The sequence below is a fragment of the Carassius carassius genome, chromosome 44 (assembly GCF_963082965.1).
Source record: "Carassius carassius chromosome 44, fCarCar2.1, whole genome shotgun sequence".
NCBI lineage: Eukaryota > Metazoa > Chordata > Actinopteri > Cypriniformes > Cyprinidae > Carassius > Carassius carassius.
The window spans coordinates 17,491,734-17,512,719 of record NC_081798.1 but is presented as its reverse complement, the minus strand read 5'-3'; the positions used below and the strand labels follow the sequence as shown (position 1 = coordinate 17,512,719).

Genomic DNA, 20,986 nt, shown 5'->3' with positions numbered 1-20,986 from the left:
AAAAAGAGTTACTGAATAACCCAGTTCACCGCTCATCTCCTACAATCTCTCTAGGACTACTGACCCCTGGGTGCCCTAACCCGAGTTTAGAGGTCACATCCCCCTCTTTCGTTATCTCTCTTTCACTCTCACCAGTATGAGACTACAGGTTCATATGCAAGTGCTTTTATATGTTATGGTTATGCATATTTAGTAGTTGTACCTAAAGACTAAGGTTTAACTAAAACTAAAGAATTGAAAATGGCCAAGAAACCTTATTGATCACTCTTTTATTGGTATTGATGGCTCCATGAAGAACCTTTAACATCCATAAAGTCACAAAATACTTTTTTTTCTCATTTAGTTATATTTTATTTTTGCAGAAGTACCTAATGAGGACAAAATGTGCACATAAAATACACATAAAAACATGTAGCATACTCTTACCTTAAGTTTGGGTTCAATATGATTTTTTTTTAAAGAAAATATTACTTTAGTAAGTAATGATTCAGTAAATTTATCAAAAGTAAAGATGCCTATAATGTTACAAAATGTTTCAATAAATAAATGCTGTTCTTTTGAACTGTCTATTTATCAAAAACAAATCCTGAAAATATGTTTCAAAGAATCCTTAAAACAAAAATATGCAGCAACTGTTTTCAGCATTGGTAATAATAAGAAATGTTTCTTGAGTATAAATCAGCATATTAGAATGACTTCTGAAGGATCATGTGACACTGGATAATGCTTAAAATTCATATAGGTCATAGGAATAATAAAGCAATAAGCCCCAAAAACCTATTGATTTAATAATTGGATCTTAAAATATATTCTAATATAAAACAGTCATTTTAAATTCTAATAATATTTCACCAAATTACTATTTGAAGTGTATATTTGTTCAAATAAATACAGCTTTGGTAAGTTGACCAAAAGTAACCAATGGAGGTTTTAGGAAACGCACGCCAGGTTGGTTTGTTGTGGTCATTTGAACAGTGTGAATTTTGGAGACCAGTATTGTAAACATTCTGGTCAATATTTGTGCAGTATTGATTGAGGATCTGCTTTTATGTTTGAAGAAAAGGAGAACAAACTTAACCTGTTGTGATCTGAGATAGAGGAACCTGTAAACACTTTCATTAGGACATCATCCGTGTTGTGCTCATCAGGATTTCCAATGGGAGAAATTGTCAGGATCGATGCTAGGAATAAAACACACACACCCACACACACGCACACACATTGGGATTCTATGTTTTATGGGGACATCCCATAGACATAAAGGTTTTTTATACTGTACAAACTATATGTTCTATCCCCTTACACAAAACCTACCGTTTACAGAAAACTTTCTGCTATTTCAGATTTTCAAAAACTTAATTCTGTATTATTTAAAATATTTTGCATTGATGCAAGAATAAGTTTCACTTAGAAATTGCTAGAACATTTCTAGAACACAAAAAAGTAGCACATTGAATTAAACATGAAAGGTTGAAGTAGAAATACAACATTATAGTGTAGAGTGGTAGGATTGACCAATCAGAATTAAGCATTTCAGCGCTTCGCATAATAACGTATGAAAGCAATTAAAAATAAGACTAAAAGTATCTTGCAGTGCTACTAATGCTGTTGAGTTACAAATTGCTTGTTTCTGACAAATGACTTAATCTTAATCTAAATGTTTTCTGACAGTTATTTTCATTGGCTAAATCCAGTCTAATTTTTGCGATAGCAGGTGTGACGGTGAGAGGCCAGAAAAGACCTGTGACCATAATACTGCCATAACTCACAGTCAACACAACACGGAGGGGATATGTTTATGGTACCAAATGCTCAGTGTAAATGTTAAAGGGGTTCGGCGCACCACCATTAACATGCCATTGGAAAGCCGTTTCCTTGGCAATGGCTCTGCAAGCACAAGCTGTATAAAATCTGTTTGTGTTGGGAATGCCATTGTGATCAGATATATGTGCCAATCCATGTTGCCATGGAGGGCGGGACCGCTCAGGAACGCCTTTTCATGACTAAGCCCCTTTCTTCCCCTTTCCCAGATGTCATTAATTCTGGATTTAATTTATCACAGACAGGGACGATCAGATCAACCTTCTGTTGCCTAACCTCTGCACCTCTCTGCTAACTTCTGACTAACTTTAACTAAACTAAATGACCTAATTCTAGCCAGCTTGCTTTGGTCTGAAAAGACAACAATATATGTATTCGTGACAGATCTGATCAGCACCTTTAGATCTGATTTTAATTTGGGCTCGACGTCCTCTCTTGAACTCCACACGATCTAAGCAGATGGGCCACAGATACTGATGTCATGTCCTGGATCTTTCCAAAGTATGCGCACAATAAAACGCAACGGACCCCATAACTCTTCCCATGTTCGATTCAATTTAAAACTTCATCAGTCAGAAGCTTCTGCTAAACAAAAGAATAAGTAAACAAATGGAGAAAAATTAATTTTAGCAAAGTACAATGGTTAACTGATGGCATCAAGCTTCAGTGATATGGTTTATAATGTTTAGATTAAACATTAATCATTATCACAACGCAAATGCACAATAACAAATATTATTAATATTTAAATATAGAAATTATTAATTAACAAGAGTAATATTTATAATGAATTGTTGATATGGTATTAATTATCCAATAGTATTGCTAATATAATATTACTAATATATATAATATAATTACATATTATTAAAAAATAATACAACTACATAGTCTCAACAATATATTAAATGATCTAAATTACTAAAATGATTAGTACAATGCAATTGCACAATAACAAATATTATTAATATTTCAATATAAATTATTAATTTACATGGTTAATATTTAGAATGAATTATTGATCAAATTAATTAATAATTTTAGTGATATAATATTTATAAGATTCATAATATAATTAAATATTAGTAATAAAAATATAACTACATTGTCTCAAAAATATATTAAATTGACTAAATTACTAAAATGAACTAATAAATTATTGAACCAATAAAGAAATAAATAGCACGATGCAACTTCACATTAACAAACATATGTACAATATGTTATTAATTTATCGAAAATTACAAAATTTACACAGTCGTAATTTTTCTTTGGCACAAACCATGCTTATTATTTCAAAAGGCACTATAAGATTAATGTTACTGTTATCGCGATATTTATATTATTGAATAATATTGTTCATTATTAATATAAAAAAACTGCATAATCCCAACAATTTACTTTAAATTATGATATAATTACTTTTTACAGTTTTGTTTATGAAAGATATCCAATGAAAATAATAACCAATTTCCTGTACATATATATATTAAGGCAATATGTTTCAGGTTTCGAAATGTGAAAACATCTAAAGTATTGATAAGCATCAGCCAAAGCAGACATGGCTGATGCAGCATAATTTGAATGATTCCAGACAGAGGAAGAGCAAACGCTATGCAGGAGTCATGCAAAGGTTGCTAGGCACTGAAAGCACTGCAGTCTGCTGTGCAAGGACTGTTACACACTTGCATGTTCAGCGCATACTGTGAAGAGCCTGTCCAGACGTCTGCAACGCTCGCGCCACAATAATGGATTCATTCACTGGTGGCACATGTCTATAATTTCTCGGTCGTAAGTCAGCATCTCTGACTGCCTGCTTATCCACATGCATGTCTAGAGCAGTCTCGTTACTGAACTGGAAAAAGTTCACGTTTCTAGGAGAGAAACTGGGAATTAAGTGACATTAAATAGCTTTTACATTCAACTCCAGACAAGTTTAGAAGTTATAGACATGATAAAATCTTCCCAAATCTAAACCAATACAGAATTTGGGACTGAATCCTGACCAATCCGCCACCAGTGATTGTGGTTCAAATGCTGCTGATTTACTTAATAGGAAAGAGAGAGTTTAAGCACAACAGCTGTGAAAAAAATAGTGTCATGTAGGTTGTCTGCCGTCCAAACCTCGTCTCCTTGGCTCCATGCAGTCTTGCTCTTGTTGCTCCAGTATCATCGGTGGCGTCTGTGGGGATAACAGATCACACCTCTTTTGTGAGTGTGGGATTGCATGAGGGCCAAGGCTCAGTAAATCAGCACCAGTGGAGTGCAGAACTGGACAGAACCAGCAATGAGTGTGTTCTGGGTCCAGACACTGAGTCTAGTGTTTAAAAAGGCCTGATGAGAGAGAATTTACAAAGGAATTAAAACGCATTTAATCTAAACACGACTGCATGGCTTTTTTCTACTAATTATAATTTATTAATGCCAGAAGTCGGCTCATTCAAACAGCACCTTAAAATTAAGAGAGAAAAAAATATGAATTAAAGATTATTATTTAAAGAGAAAATTTAAATATAAAATGTTTTTATTCAGCAACGATGCATTCAATTGATGAATAGTAAATACTATGTTACACAAGATTCATATTTTTCTTATAAATGCTGTTTGTTCTGTTCTATTCTATTTATCTAAGAAAAATGCATCATGGGCTCAGCAAAAATATTAAGCAGCACACCTTTTTTTATTGTTAATAATAATTAGATATGTTTCTTGAGCCGTTAACTAGTATATTAGAATTACATCTGAAGGATCATTTGATCATGAAGACTGGAGTAATGATGCTGAAAATCCAGCTTTTTATCAGAGATATAAAATGCATCTTAAAATCTAATAAATAAGAAAGACCATTTTAAATTGAAATAATTTGTATAGCGTTACTGTTTTACTGTAATTTTCAAATGAATGCAGCCTTAGTAAAATATATAATAATAAAATCATAGTTAAACCAAAAAAATGAGCATATTAAATGAAGCAAGCTTTGAAAGAGAAATGTTCTACTGTGTATTGAGCTGCAAATAATAATAATAAATAAATAATAATAAAATATAATAATAAAAGGTTCTTCAGAACAATGTCTTATTCCTAACATTGAAACCCAGCAGTCCTCCAGTTCAGAAACCAGCTAAAGCCAGCCTTGACTCAAGCATCAGTTATTGTTACTCACTTTCTCCCTCTGTTGGTCAACAGCGATTCTGAGTGACCCAGTCAAGCACTTGTCTGTCAGCCTAGTAACCTTGCAAGATCAAAACAGTTACACATACATTTACCAGCATAGAAAGATGTTTGTGGTTTCCCATTGCATATATACTGTACCGTGTTAAAACACATGAACTTATGATGAACTCTTGCTGTGACTATGCTGACAGGAAACGACTCAAAGTGAAACCACCACGACTGATTTCAGGCAATCGTCCAATACGACGACAAACCTGGTTTATTTGTCTGCGCAAGCCTAATAAATCAGATTTTACCTTTGAAAACGCTGCGTCTTGAATTGACAATTCGTTCTCATTTTCAATGACAACAGCATTAATAATAACAGTATGCCATAATAACAGTAATGTCAATGGTCTATTTTTGCCCAAAGCTGTCAAAATGCTAGACATCCTATAAATAGCATCCTAACCACAAAGTAGGCTACTTGCGTTTGGGGGCACTGAGGCCAGGGAAAATACACTTTGCCAAAATCATGAGCGGTTATACCTCAAGCACGGCGAATAGTTGCCGCACTAGTCCCTTTGGAGAACTTTAAAGTAAATAAAAAAAAATAAATAAAAAAAAACACTTGGCAGCCATGAGCGAGAGAAAGCATATATGCATGCAATAAACCCGCCTTTATCTGCTTTTCTCACACATCAAAACCTCCCCCAAATGACGCGCCGCCCCTACCAAACCTTCAGGAGTCAGTAAATTTAGCATTCCCTCTCAGACTCAATTCAGAGTGGCATCCACAGGGGTCATGAAACGGAGCTGAACTTCACGTTTAGGTGAATTATCTGCACGCACAGGACCGGGACTGCCACTCAGACTCACTTTACAGGCTGGACCGCGCGTAGTTCATCTTTATCTGATGCTGCGTAAAAGCTGACCGTGGAAAGCGCTGCAGGCGCTCTGAAGAAAACGCATCAGAGGATACCGCTCAGTGTGATTTTGCTCCCACTACATATAAACTATATCGAGCACTTGCGTTTGTTTACACGAGGAGACAAGAACTGTTGATCCGGACAGACCTGCTTCTCATCCAAATGGATGCGCAATGATGGATTAATCGCTTTTCGATGCAACTTTTCCCAGCGGTGCCCTGATAACCCCCTCCTGAGGATTTTACGCCAGCAACCTTTACCTGATTTATCCTTTCAAGATGTATTTGATAAGGTCACTGCTTATGCTCTTTCTAGCACTCTTCTCCGCCAATGCGAGCAACTGGCTGTAAGTCAATATCACTTTCTTCATTCATGTGACGTTTTGACGTCTAGGTTGACTGTTATGACTAAAGTCAGTCAGATTCATAAAAGCAAATGTCAAATGCAGCATGTGAACTACAAATCTGAAACTAAGCGAACTTGTGAAAAGATTATAGCATATCTAGATAAACCTAACATTTTTGAAAGCGCAGAAGACTTGAATTAGTCCGCAACACAGTTGTTAACTTTGTCTAAGAAGTCTAAAGTACCCTTTAATAGAAAATTGAAATGTCAAAGCATGCACTGTATGGACGGTACAAAATATAAGGAAATGAAACCGGTTATTTGGAGACGTTCAGTTCATGTGCTCTTGGCACAGCCGCGCGCTTGGCGCTGGTTGCGCGCAACCTGGAGTGTAACGCATGAATATGACAGCAGTACAGCACTCTTTAGTGCTGAAGAGAGCTGTATAAATGAATCACTTATGATCATGTTTGATTATAGCAAAGAACTCAAAAATGACATGATTTTGATAGTTATATAGTTAAGAAGCAGAATAGCGTGCTTTGTTAAGGCCACATCAAGATGTTTGCATTTCTAGGTGTTTAGAATTATTTACTTGTATCCTCGGGGCAGAAATAACACATCATTTAATCTGTCCAGATGCAGTTGAGTTTTCGATAGAAGACTGTTTTAACTAACGTGGTGACAGGTTTGGGACATGTACAGACACGCTTCACACTAAAGGAAAACCTCCTACCTGTCTCCAAAATATGACATTCTGACAGGAGCTTGTACACTATTCCAACCCCATCTCAGGACAGGTATTGGCAGGTAGCCAAATAGACATTAGACAGGTTTTCTTTAGCAAACAAAAAATGTGATCGCTTCGAGTTAAGTGAGCAACACGTGGGCAAGAAGCTGAAAAGTAGTCTAACGATCAAGACACACTCTAAATATTATTTACAGGTAAAAAAAAAAATAGAAAAGTAGAAAAATATTGCTCAGTGTCAACTGCATGACAATTAATACAGATTGTGAATTTAAACCATTGCAGTAAATTTGTTGCACGCTCTTTTTATAATAAAGATCATCTTGAGACATGTTCTTAAGAGGTAAAACTTCTAAGCAACATAGCAGTCTTATTTTAGTTCAGATGAAATAAACAGTGATTTTATCATGACTGATCTTAAAATAAGATTTTGATTAAGAAACACTCTTTATGTTTTGTCTAAATTTCAAATAAAATCAGATTAAAGGTATGACTGAGTAAGCAAACTTTTTCTGTTTTGTCTCCTGTTGGTTGCATATTTTAAAAATAAAAGTGTGTTAATGGCTTTGCTGTATAGTAGGTTAGGCGTAGACTTTAAAACGTTCTCAGTGTTTCATTTTAGGTTCTTCAGGTAAGTGTCTTGGTTCCGAACTCTTTGAAAGATCCGAATATAAACATTCTGAAAACAGGAGAATACATTTTTGGGGTGCTTAAAAAGTATCAAGCTGTAAAAGCATTTGTAGTTCTAATAGGAAGTGTGCATTAAATAACTTTCTCCTGTTTACTAAGGTATAAAAGTCCACTCTTTACTCTATATTCATAATTAAAGGTTTTGAAGTACAGTTGAGAGCTTTTCATTTGTGTGAATGTACTGTATTATTCTTGAGCACATCCATCAGCACCTGTAGAGGGTTGAGGTGCAGGTGCAGGTGCAGGTCACGAGAGCAGTTGTACTGCACCTGCACATCTTCAGACCTCCATCAACAGCATGGGCTTATTCATGCAAATATAAGCTTACATTGCTTTAATATTTTATGGATGACCATTTGCGGTTTGTTTGTATTAAAAATGCCAGGAATGAATCTTTAATTAGAGACTATAAATAACAGATGGTAAAATGTTATTAAACTAAATCTTTTCTAAATAAACACTGCAAATAGTTACTTTCAATCCTTATTCTAATGCATTTTGACAAGCAATAACTATTGCTTTTATCTTGGTTTGGCAAAATTCCGTCTGCTACAACTTAGTGTGCTGTGTCTTTTCCATCTGATTGAACAATTTCCCTATTGTAGATGAACAAATAATTTGTAGAATTCTATTGAAAAATCCGGACTCTATTAATCTATCCAATCTTTAAAGGAATAGTTCAACCAAAAAAAAAAAAAGAAAGAAAAGAAAGAAAATCTACTCACCCTTGGGACATACAGATAAGTTTGTTTCCTCATACAGATTTGGAGAAATTTAGCATTGCATCACTTGCTCACCAGTGGATCCTCTGCAGTGAATGGGTGCCGTCAGAATGAGAATCCAAACAGCTGATAAAAAATAGTCAAACAGTCTGTCAGTTAATATCTTGTGAAGCGAAAAGCGGCATGTTTAAACTGCTTGAAGAAAAACAAATCCATCAGGTTTTTTTATTTTTATTTTATATTTGAATCAAGCCTAAGGCTTTTCCAGTGAAAAAGTCATCTCGTCTGAATCAGGAGAGAAATATGCACAGATCAAGTGCACTGTTTACAAGCAAAAACTAAACAAATATGTTGGTGGATTTTGATGTGAGAAGACAACAGGGGATGGACTTTTCCACTGGAGAAAGCTTTATTATAACATCGATTATGGAGGAGATGGGTTAAAGTTAAAAAGTTAAATTGATTTGTTTCTCACAAACATGCAGCTTTTCATTTCCCAAGACATTAAATGATGGCCTGGAGTTGTGTGGATTACTTGTGGGATATTGTGATGTTTTAGACTCTCATTCTGACGGCACCCATTCACTGCACTGGATCTAATGGTGTACAGAAAAAAAAACTCATCTCAAGATTTCCTTTTATTAACCAACATAAGGCCTATATGCAACCTTTTTAAACTTTTAAAGTTTATCTTAAGGAATTTTCCTTTTCTAGTTTCATGATGCAACAATTGTAGAACTAAAGAAAGAGTTGCATGGTGTCTACCAGATGTTTTTTGACATGCTAAGGTCACAGAAGGTTTACTAATCTAAAAACACACTTGCAGTTGTGATTATGTATATAATACCAAACCACGCAGTTGTATTTGTTTGGGAAGTGAAACAGTGTCTCTCATTGAATGGGATGGAAAGAACAGTGGTTTAAACATTTGCACAGGACGGTCAATAAATAGTTCCCAGCTGATGAGCAACATGAGAAGAGAGGAACCTCTAATGCAACATACATCCTGGCGCCGAGCACTGATAACACAAATAACACCAGTGACAACAGGGTAATGAAGCTATAAACCTGTTGTCACATCCCACCACTCATACAGCACCTATTAAAAGGTTAATTTGATAAAAACAGGTAACTTCCACCATTTCCCTCCTCAACTAGACTAATAAAATGTTTAAGATGACATAAAAAGACAGGTGACGGACAAATACAGTGAAAGAAAGACTGAAAAGATTCATTTGAACAATGTCTAATCGAGAGCCCATTAATAAACAATAATGTTCTTGCAGAAATAATGCTTTTCAAAAATGCAAACTGAGTTCAAGAGCCACATTGGTTCTTCTGAAAGGCCTCATGCACAAACAAAACATTTAATTGTATATATTTTTGGCCTTTACTTCCTTATTATGTTCCATCTTATCAACATTTCTCCAGTTATTTTCTCTTACAAGCAAAATAGCAAAACTCCCCTATGCCTGTCAACACCTAAACAAAACAAGTTAGGAATGACTTTGTAATAATCTTTAATTTACCTCTTGAATTGATGCAAATTATATTTCAATATATATATATATATATATATATTTTTTTTTTTTTTTTCATTTGGTTTTGAAGGCATATGTTCCAGAAAGTCTTGTTTTGTAGAAGCAGATATTCATATGGGACAGATAGCGAAGCTGAATGTGTTTATTTATTTATTTATTTTTTTTTTTTTTTTTTACTTCTCTGAAAGTCTGTAAAGAAAGCATCTTCATGATGTATATCTGGTACATTCAATATTTAATTTGCAAGAAGATAAAACAACCCAGGAAACAAAATGGCATAAGTGTCATTTTTGTTTCTTGGACATCAAATAGGATTAATATGACTGACTGGTAATTGAAGTTGGTTGGACGTTCAGTTAATTGCAGCGCTAATCTTTTAGGATATTGTCAATAAATGAGAAAACACTGCCCTCTAGAGTTAAAGACATCCACTAGACTTGCATATAAGCATCGATTAAATGCAATAAGACAGACTCTGTCCTGAAGCTCTAGATGAACACTCAGAACTTAAAGCAGACCAGCGAATGACTTTTTGGTACATGTGCTGTGAATAGTCTGCAAGATCTAGAAACCCCGATGAGTCACTGAGTTATTGAGGAAACAAGAGCTGTTTATGAGAGAGACACTGTTGTGCAAGAATGACACATCTGTTTCTGAAAACATGTCGCATACTGTGATGGATGTTTGATTCACATTTTGCCATCTTTCTGTAGGACATTGACTGTATTTTCAATCTATCTTGTAAGGAGAATTAAGGTGTGACTACAATGTGATCATCTTTAAGCTAACATTCAAAAATTACAAAATTAATACTTTTATTTAGCAAAAAAAATCATTAAATTGACTCTAATTTATAATGCTGAAAAAAAACTATTTCAGATAAATGCTTTTCTTTTTAACTTTCTAGTCATCAAAAATTCCTGAAAAAAAGTCACGCTTTTCAAAAAATATTAAGCAGCACAACCATTTCCAACATTGATAACAATAAATGTTTTTGAGCAGCGAAAAAAAGAAGAAAAAAAAAAAACAACTTCTGAAGTACTATCATGTGACACTGAAGACTGGAGAAATGGATGCTGAAAACAACTTTGCATCACAGAAAATTATTTTAAAATAAATTACATATTATATAAAACTGTAATCATGTTTGACGATATTACTGATTTCCTGTATTGTTAATCAAATAAATGCAACCTTTGTGAGCATTAAAAACATGAAAAAAAATCTTTCCAACCTCTAACCTTTGAAGTTAATAATTTCAACTTTTCAAAGTAATATTTACACTCTTTAAAATTTAAACTACATACTGTATATTGACGCCTGACTATTTAAGGTCATTTGGACAAAGAATTGTGCTTCTCCTAATGAAAATGCAAGATGTGCTTGAGCATGCAAAACTCACCAGCTCAGTGCCTTACTGCTTGCTAAGGTTCTGAGAGGTTGCTGGCATGTGTCACTTATGGCCCTTTGGTTGGTTGCATACTTAATGCAATTCATCATCTACCCTGTGAAAATCAAATCTGATTGATTAGAAAAGGAAAATTCTGAACAACTTAATATATCATTCCTGTCAGTGCCACAAACGGTGCAGGATGAGTTTCCCACAAAGTTTTTTGGAAAAGTATGAGCATTGCCAACAGTCATGCATTTTAGTAACAGCAATAGTGTTTCTGTTCAAAACAAACTCCTTGGTAATGCAGAGGGACATTAAAAGTCTTTAAATGGAGGTAGTGTTTAAAAATAATAATTATACAAATGGAAATATGTGGGTGAAATACGAAGCCCTGAAATGCATCAATTCCCTTAAACGCCCCTAACACTGAATTTATTTCAGAGAAACAGCTTTTAATACACAGACATGAGCGCCTTGTGACGCACAACTGACAAATATGTAAATATCAAATATTTTGGTAAACATCATGAAATTGTGGCACTTGGACGCCGTAGCACGCATGTTTACTTGCCGTCGGTAGCTTGCACAGGTCTGGCATTTACTTTCAGCGATTTACAGCAGAGAGACAGGAAATGTCAACGTCCATTCTTTGATTATTCAATAAACTCCGAAAAAGATGCTGAGAGGAAGTGAAGCTTTTGAGTTGCAACATATATTTATACACTATCATTCAAAAGTCAAGTTCTTTTGTACTTTCCATTCACGGACTAATACTGAAAAAAAAAAAAATAATTATCATGGTTTCCACAAAACTATAAAACTGCACAACTGCTTCCATCATTATTAATAAGAAATTTTCTTGAACAGCAAATCAGCGAATGATTTCTGAAGGACAATGTGACACTGAAGCCTGGAGGAATATTGCTGGAAATTCAGCAAGAATTAATTACATTTTCAAATATATTAAGAAATAAGAAATAACTATTTGGAATAGTAAATATTCCACAATGTCACTGTATTTAATCAAATAATGCAGCCTTGGTGAGCATGAGCGGTAGGTTATGTTATATAACTTTAAGTGTGTTTATACGTTGACAGCAGTACAAAGCGAGTGGATATATACAGGCATGTGTATGTGTTGCCGCTCTCTTTTTCTCTCTCATTCTCTTTCAAACTCTCTCGTATGGCATGGTTGCGTGCTAAGTCGCGCTTGGCTAAGCCATCTGGAGCCAACAGTGCTCGAAGGCCAGGGCAATGTAATTCAACACAAACATGACACAAAAGGAAGAAGGCACCATGCTCCAGGTGGAATGCTCCCGCAAAAACCTCCCAGAAAGCGCAGAGGAAGGCATCTCCCATTCTTTTACAAAATCCCACAGTCGGCTCCCCTTGTTTTCCCAAACTCAGCACAGCGATTAGCGAGTACGTAGAAGAAAGCTAGAGAGCTAGAATTGGGAAGCAATGAAAACAAGATTCTCTCAAGGTCTCAGACAATCTTTTTCCCAGACAAAAACGCAGCGGGCCGTTCTTCAGGTGTTTGTTTGTCAAAATCCCGAGCTTGATACGAGCGCAAGTTTTATGAGAGCATCTGGCACTGATATATTATATTCCAGCGCTTATCCCGCCAGAACGGATGGGCCTCCTCCGCCATTTGGCTGCCAGATTCATTATCAGGTCAGGATCACAGAGCTAATTTACTGGTGAAACAAACAAAATCTGTAAACATGCATGCAAGAACATGCAATCGTCAACAGATGCTATAAAAAGAAAGTCAAACACCCTCCGAGCATAATGCATGTGCATCTGGCCGCTCCGCTGATGTCATGCTTCATCTTCTGGCCAGACAGGAGTGCGTTATCAAAGCTCAAGAGAGCAGAGATGATGGTCCCGTGGACAAGGAGGTGTTTGTTTCTTATCTGCCCCAGCTGTGACCTTCAAAATCAGCTCCTGTCAGCAGCGGAGAGGGTTGGGATGCACCGCTACCAGCTGCAGGGAGCTGGACGTGCCATTTTAACTTGTTAAGATGAGCCCTCGAAACCAAAAAATAAAGCTTCTTTATTGACCTTAAATCCTCATATCAAAAAAATCGAGGCCAGTTACGTCAAAATTAAGTCAAACTCAAAGACAAACTTTCATTTTGAATGTTAATTGAAATTGAACATTCATTAATTGAAATCTTGACATGCTTGTGATCGCATTAATTTTAGATTAGCTGGTTAACTGCTTAACTTTTTTTTTATCGCAATATCGCATTACCAACCTAAATACATGAATCTATACCAACAAAACTGCATTTTATGGGTTAAATAAGTTAAAATAGCTCTTTGAAGGTAATAAATTGCAGATCATCATTAAAAGAAACCCCTAAAAATCCCAACTTAACAGAACATTAAACCTTAAGACATCCTTTATTATACTGATTCTAACAAGAATAGCGCTTAATTTAAAAGTATTTTCTCCCAAACACAAAACATACTGAGCACTAGAAGTCTACTTTAACTCATTTATTTCAAATTCAGCTAAATTATTGGTTAGTGAGTTCACATAAAGTACATTAAGCTTTTAGTAATGCTTGTGAAATGAACTTAAAAAAAAGAATTTTACTCTTTGGTTTTACAGTGTTGGCACTGATGATTCCATTAAGATAATTTATTCTTTCCATTCCACAGAAGGTTCTTCAGATTTCTAAAATGTTTTTAACAATTAAGAAAAAAAAATCCATGAAAGGTTCTCTGTACCAAAAATGGTTGCATCGCTTCGAAAACCCCCTTTTAAACCCTACTTATTAAGAGTGTAAATATTCACATTTACATGATGAGCATTTTGTGTGTCAGATCCAATCCGTGCTGATTTTCGTGAATCAGATCCAACCCGTGCTGATTTTCGTGAATCAGATCTGACCCGTGCTGATTTTCGTGAGTCAGATCCGATCCGTGCTGATTTTGAGGGTTAGCCTTGAGCTACAATCTGAATCAGTAAACCTTGAGATCTTGCAACTTAATTGAGTATTTACAGCACAGCACCTTCAAAGCCATTTTTAAGACCTACATCCGCAATACACTTGGGCGTACTTTGGAATTACCCAGCACCACACCAAAAAGACCTTCAGAAACAAATAATGCAAAACAAACCCATTCGTGGGCACCCTTGCAAACATCACCTGCACGCAACTCTCTAAATTCATCTGCACAGACTTTAAACAGTCAAGACTTTGATCTCCACCAGTCTTGATTGATAATGAGACCAAGCTCGGTGTGTACGGATGAAGACCTGTGTGATGTGTTGTAGTACAGGGCTATTTTTATAAGGTGCCTTAAAGAGATGCAGCTCAGAAGACCCTTTAAAGCGATGGTGTTGCCCCGACCCCCTGGCCCTGGAGGTGATGGATGAAGATAGTCTCTATCCGTCTCTCCCAACATCACCCTTACGTCATCTGTCTAGCACAGCTTTCCAAGAAAGTCAAAGGAGGGCAAAGCTGTTTATGTTAGCTGTGTTTATTGTACTGTTTGTGCTATGAAGTCAATGAAAAACCTATGTTGGGTCACCAAACTAGCGGAACGATGCATGGGTCAGACCCTATAACAAATAAATCAAGCGACTGAACTAAAACAAACAAAAAATGAATAAATAAATTGGGAAAAATGATAATACAAAACCCAAAATCTGGTAAAACTTATATAAATATAATTAAATTAATAAAATGACCACAGTAAAATGTTTTATGTTTTTCAAAGAAATTTCTCATGCTCATCAAGGCTGCATTTATATTTGATCAAAAATACAGAAAAACAAACAAACAAACAAACAGTAAAATTGTGAAATTTGACTGTGATTTAAAATAAGGGTTTTCTATTTTACTATACTTTTTAAATATTATTTATTCCTGTGATGCAAAGCTGACTTTTCAGCATCATTACTCCAGTCTTCAGTGGGACATGATCTTTCAAAAATGATTCTACTATGCTGATTTATTATCATTTTTGAAAACAGTTGTGCTGTTTAATATTTTTTTGGTACCTGTGATACTCTTTTCAGGATTCTTTGATTAATAAAAAGTTAAAAAGAGCAGCATTTATTTATAACAAAAATCTTTTGCAAGATTATACACTACCATTCAAAAGTTTGTTTTTCAATTCAATTTCAGTTCTTTTATTCAGCAGAGATGTATTAAATTGATTAAAAAGGGACAGTAAAGACTTATATTGTTAGAAAATATGTATATGTTGATAATAAATATGATAATATATACAGTATGTAAAATAAAAAATAAATAAAAAACCCATAACATTATACAGTCTAATATTGCAAATTATATTAACTCTTTTTCTTCAAACTCCAAAAACATCCAGCATCTAGATACAATTTGTATTTTTTTTTCTTTAGTAACACTTTAGTATAAGGGCCGATTCTCACAATTAACTAGTTGCTTATTAGCATATCTATTATTAGCATATTGGCTGTTTATTACATTCTGCATGACCATATTCTACATCTCTAATCCTACCCAATACCTAAACTTAACAACTCCTTACCAACTATTAATAAGCAGCAAATTAGGGGGTTATTAACCACATCAACTCTGGGGACCCACCGGTGGGTCCAATATTGCATATGCCTAATTCTCAAAAAATCAAAATAACAGCTGAAGTGGTTAAGGGATAAGTCATAGTTAATTGTTAGTTAATAGCAAGAACTGGACCTTAAAATAAAGTGTGACTGTTTTTTCTTTGCAAATGCCTGTATTAATGAGTCTATGAACATTTATTGATCACCACTCCATTGGTTTGTTCTCAGATACTTGGCAAAGCTGTCAGCGGTAGGGAGCATCTCGGATGAAGAAACCTGTGAGAAGCTCAGAGGACTCATCCAGAGGCAGGTTCAGATCTGCAAGCGTAATGTGGAGGTGATGGACGCGGTCCGCAGGGGCGCTCAGCTCGCCATCGACGAGTGCCAGTTTCAGTTCCGCAACCGACGCTGGAACTGCTCGACGCTAGAGAGTGTTCCTGTGTTTGGCAAAGTGGTCACACAAGGTAAGTAGCCTCATATTCATTTAACCGGATATGCTTAAAACTTTGTGCATGCTTAATGGCTGCTTGTTTGTGTCACAGGTACACGAGAAGCTGCATTTGTGTATTCCATATCTGCTGCTAGTGTAGCTTTTGCAGTGACCAGAGCCTGCAGCAGTGGGGAGCTGGACAAGTGTGGCTGTGACCGCAATGTGCACGGTGTCAGTCCAGAAGGTATGTGCAGCTTGTTTCAATAATGATTGTGATGACTGATTAATTGAGGTGAAATCGCTATTAATAAGTATGATTAAATGATTAGGAGGACTATGATGATTAATATAGCTATGAAACCATAATCAGTCTTTCATACCCAGACCAAAAGGTATATGGTGTTATCCCGGCCAAGAAATGGCAGATTAGACAGGAAGAGTCATGTGACTGATATATAAAGTGGTAAATAACAATTCATGTTGTACATACAGTAGGTGCAGTTTATATACTACAATAATTGAAAATCATTGTATAGATTTAAGAGAAATTAAGGCAGAGATACAATGAAAGTCTCAAAAGTAATTTCAGGAAGTTTCCTATATTTTTTAATTATCAGAATGTATCAATGACAGAGGGTTCTAAAAAATACGGCTTCTTATATTTAAAAAAAAAGTGTTCCCGTGGCTCATTTGGCCCAGGTTAGGGGTAAGTTGATCCAAGTAAGTGGGTAAGATGCACCATCTGGGTGTTAAATGACCACCTGAACTAAACTGATTCAATCCTGTGTGAAATTTGGAAGATCATTTATCTCTTTAAAACTAATTCAATATCTTTAAAACTAATTTAATAATCATATTTCCTTTTGCGGTCATATTTATTTTCTTAAAGCTAACCTAAACAACATAAAAATAACCAAATTAAGTTTACATTATAATATTTAATTGTTGGCATTTCTAAAACAACATGTTGATCACAAAAATTATATCCTTCCCAAAAGCAACATAAAACTGTATGAAACACATAAAAACTGTATTAGAATTAATGAATAAATGTCACTGAAACTAATAAACAGTATAGTAAAAAGTTTCTTAGCATGATAATGTCAAGGCCATTAAGGACTACAGTTGGAAAGATATGATTATAATGTGATGAAAAACTTCTGGTTCTTATCAAAGGATTTCAACTTACCCCACAGTTTTTGGCTCACTTTGCCCCATATCTGGAAAAAAACTAGCTAGCTTACCAATTCAAGCTAATATTTAGTTAAATGACTTACATTGTTTTATATGTTGCTTAATCGCCTAAATGCATCAAAAATATTTTTAGAATTTGCTTTGATGTAATGCTAAGATATTACTTTGACAAGCCAAAAACAATAAATAGGTGCCTTTCACATCTGTCTCCTTTTCACTTTGGCAGAAATGATGAGGTATTCCAAAATTGAAGGTCACATGACAGTAAAAGTATACAGTTGCCAAGATACAGAGGGTGGGTCAACTTACCCACTGACTCAACTTACCCCACTCTCCCCTTTAATAAAAAAGTATAAAAACTTTTGAAAACCTCTGCAGTAAATGACAGTAAAATACAGAAAACAATTGCAGACTATTTCATATAAATATAAAAATACATATAAAATACACAGTTCATCATGGATATCTAGTTGACTTACACTAGTGAAATACCAGTGAACTGATGAGCACAAATATTAGTAAACGGTGTTGCATGATTCATTTAAATACTGTCCTCGCATAAATTTACCAATCGAAAAGGAAACTCCTACAAATGCATGTTCAGTAAGGTGAGTCGCAAAAATAACTGTGTCCACGGCTCTTCAGCGCTAATTTCCCACTGCGTGGCTTTAGTAAATCCTGACAGTAGTTTTTTTAACACCAAAGTGGGGTTAGCACTGGCACAAGCTGATAGTAAATCTGGCCCCTGATGTCACTAACCTTGGCAAAATGCAGTGCAGAACATTTGTTTTCAGATGGGCTGATAAAAACATGTGATTGCTCTTTAAAATTCTCCATCTTTGACTGCCTTTATCTCAACAGGTTTCCAGTGGTCAGGATGCTCAGATAACATTGCATATGGGGTTGCTTTTTCCCAGTCCTTTGTGGATGTCAGAGAGCGAAGTAAAGGACAGTCCTCCAACAGAGCCCTAATGAATCTTCATAACAACGAGGCAGGAAGGAAGGTAAGACGCTTAACAAACATCATGCTGAAAGCTTTTAGCATTCATAATTTGTTAACAAATAACAAATTCTTTTACCATCCCAAGGCAATTCTGAACCACATGCGAGTGGAATGTAAGTGCCACGGTGTTTCAGGTTCCTGCGAGGTAAAAACCTGCTGGAAAGCAATGCCGCCGTTCCGCAAAGTGGGCAACGTCATCAAGGAGAAATTTGACGGTGCTACAGAAGTGGAGCTGCGCAAAGTGGGCACCACAAAGGTCCTGGTCCCACGAAACTCACAGTTCAAGCCACACACAGACGAAGATCTGGTGTACCTGGACCCGAGCCCAGACTTCTGCGAACACGACCCCAGAACTCCAGGCATACTGGGAACCGCAGGACGCTTCTGCAACAAGACCTCGAAGGCCATCGATGGCTGTGAGCTCATGTGCTGCGGTCGCGGATTCCACACGGAGGAGGTGGAGGTGGTCGACCGCTGCAGCTGTAAGTTCCACTGGTGCTGCTACGTCAAGTGCAAACAGTGCCGCAAGATGGTCGAGATGCACACGTGTCGGTGATCCAGACTGCAGAACTTATTCTCACCACTTCCCGACAAATTCCCCAGCATTTCATGCGACAATAGAGGAACATGTCATACATGAGACTTTAAAATATAGGGGCGAATATACCCGAGGTCCCAATTGAGAGTATTTTTCTCTCTTCTGTTTCTTTTTTTATTGTGGTTGCTCTCTTATTTATATATATATATATATATATATATATATATATATATATATATATATATATATATATATATATATATATATATATATATATATATATATATATATAAATAATAATAACTATCTATCTATCTATTTTAACTTATTGCAATCAAATAGAGAGTACATTTTTAATGTGATGCGCACCAGAGGAGTGCCAATGGGATCAGGAGCACATGAATATGGAGAAAGGTCAATGTTTAAAAGCCTTTTCATCGTTAATGCTGCTTTAGGGTTTCATCCTGAAAGATGGACTTCGGACTAACTGAGATATGCAATCCAGGTCTACATGTACTTTCCATAGAGTTTTCCATATTCCTGTGATGCTGCTTGAATTCAAGAATCACTCACCGATAATGTAAAGCAAGTACTAAAGCGAGGCCTGCTTTACTAGGGATGCAAACTGGCTCAGAACACGACGGAGTGGAAATATAAGTGTCAGCAAGCTGTTTGAAAATCAAAGACATTAGTTAACTAGCTATTGACGCAGACAGATGATTGGTGCTGAGATGTAACCATGCATCTGGAGCGAAACTGACAAACATAAATTGTTTACCCGCTTGGGGTGCTTGGACCATGGATTCTGTGCACGATGACTCTAGGACTTTTCCTCTCCAGACGCACATAAACAAATAAACAAATTCCCCAGCATTCCCTGCTCCATTAGTCAGACAAAGCGACTGAATTATTTATGTACAATACCATAACTCCAAGCTTTTCTATAGTAAAACTTGCTATCCAGTATGCTTTTAAAAGAAACATAGGTTTGTAAAGACTTATACACTGAAGAGGACTATATTTCATATGAATGTATGTTAAATTGAAATATATGCCGTGTCAAAGACTGATATGTTTGTTATTGTGCTTATTGGGTGAATTGCTCTTTGCAACTTCATGGAAGTTGGCTGTTAGTTAAACGGTTTCCTCAAAAAGACCACGCTGAACAACATTAACCAACTTGGGGGTCAAACCTTATCTTTTTAGCAGGGTTAATGGTCTTTATTCAGTCTTGTTTATTGGGTTCACACAAAGATATAATTTTGTAAAGTTTGGTTTGTAGTCTTGCTGCTGACAATGTTAAAGAAATACCCTGGGGTCAATTCAAGTTAAGCTCAAATGACAGCACCTATTGCATAATACTGATTATGACAAACATTCATTTTGACTTGGCAAAAATGTTTATGACTGTTTCATTATTGTTTTTACAGTATGTTAATAACTGTCAAATAAATGAAGCCTTGGTGAGCATAAGAGACCCCAAACATTTGAATTAATATGTATGGCGATTATGAAATCCCCAGGTCTGATGGATCAGAGCAGTGCCAGTGCGTGTACCAGTCAGCCAGCTGCCTAGTGACATGGCCTAGGCTGCACCCAGAGAGTCATGGCATCACGACAAGAACAATAAATATTTATAGAAACTATTCATGGAATAATGGCAGGAATGAAGCTTTGTCGGACATGCATAAAGGTGGGTCTGTGCTGCAACAAAAAAATCTTCTATTGCAAGTGAACACCACCGACTGCACCGCTCCACCCTTGCTGTAGGATACTACTGTCTACCCTATCAAGAGCCTTTACTTTGCTGTCATAAGAGTCGATGGATAGATTACACCCTCCAGTTTTCCTTTCAACCGAGCTGACACATTTTACCTTTAATTTATGTTACATATGTCATTAAACCACCTCTG

At 35.8% G+C, this 20,986-nt stretch overlaps 1 protein-coding gene across 2 annotated transcripts; it reads left to right on the top strand.

The window, feature by feature from the left end:
• Positions 1–5,735: 5,735 nt before the first annotated feature.
• LOC132126591 (protein Wnt-4a) lies at positions 5,736–19,297 on the top strand. 2 transcript variants are annotated; one of them, XM_059537944.1, is made up of 5 exons: positions 5,737–6,249; positions 16,137–16,372; positions 16,451–16,582; positions 18,394–18,536; positions 18,621–19,297. In XM_059537944.1, the coding sequence occupies exons 1-5, from the start codon at positions 6,182–6,184 to the stop codon at positions 19,089–19,091; spliced, it is 1,050 nt and encodes a 349-aa protein (XP_059393927.1). In that variant the 5' UTR covers positions 5,737–6,181; the 3' UTR covers positions 19,092–19,297. The 2 variants fall into 2 exon arrangements, with proteins under 2 accessions (XP_059393926.1, XP_059393927.1); XM_059537943.1 differs by having other exon boundaries at positions 5,736–6,249; positions 18,394–19,297.
• Positions 19,298–20,986: the final 1,689 nt, after the last annotated feature.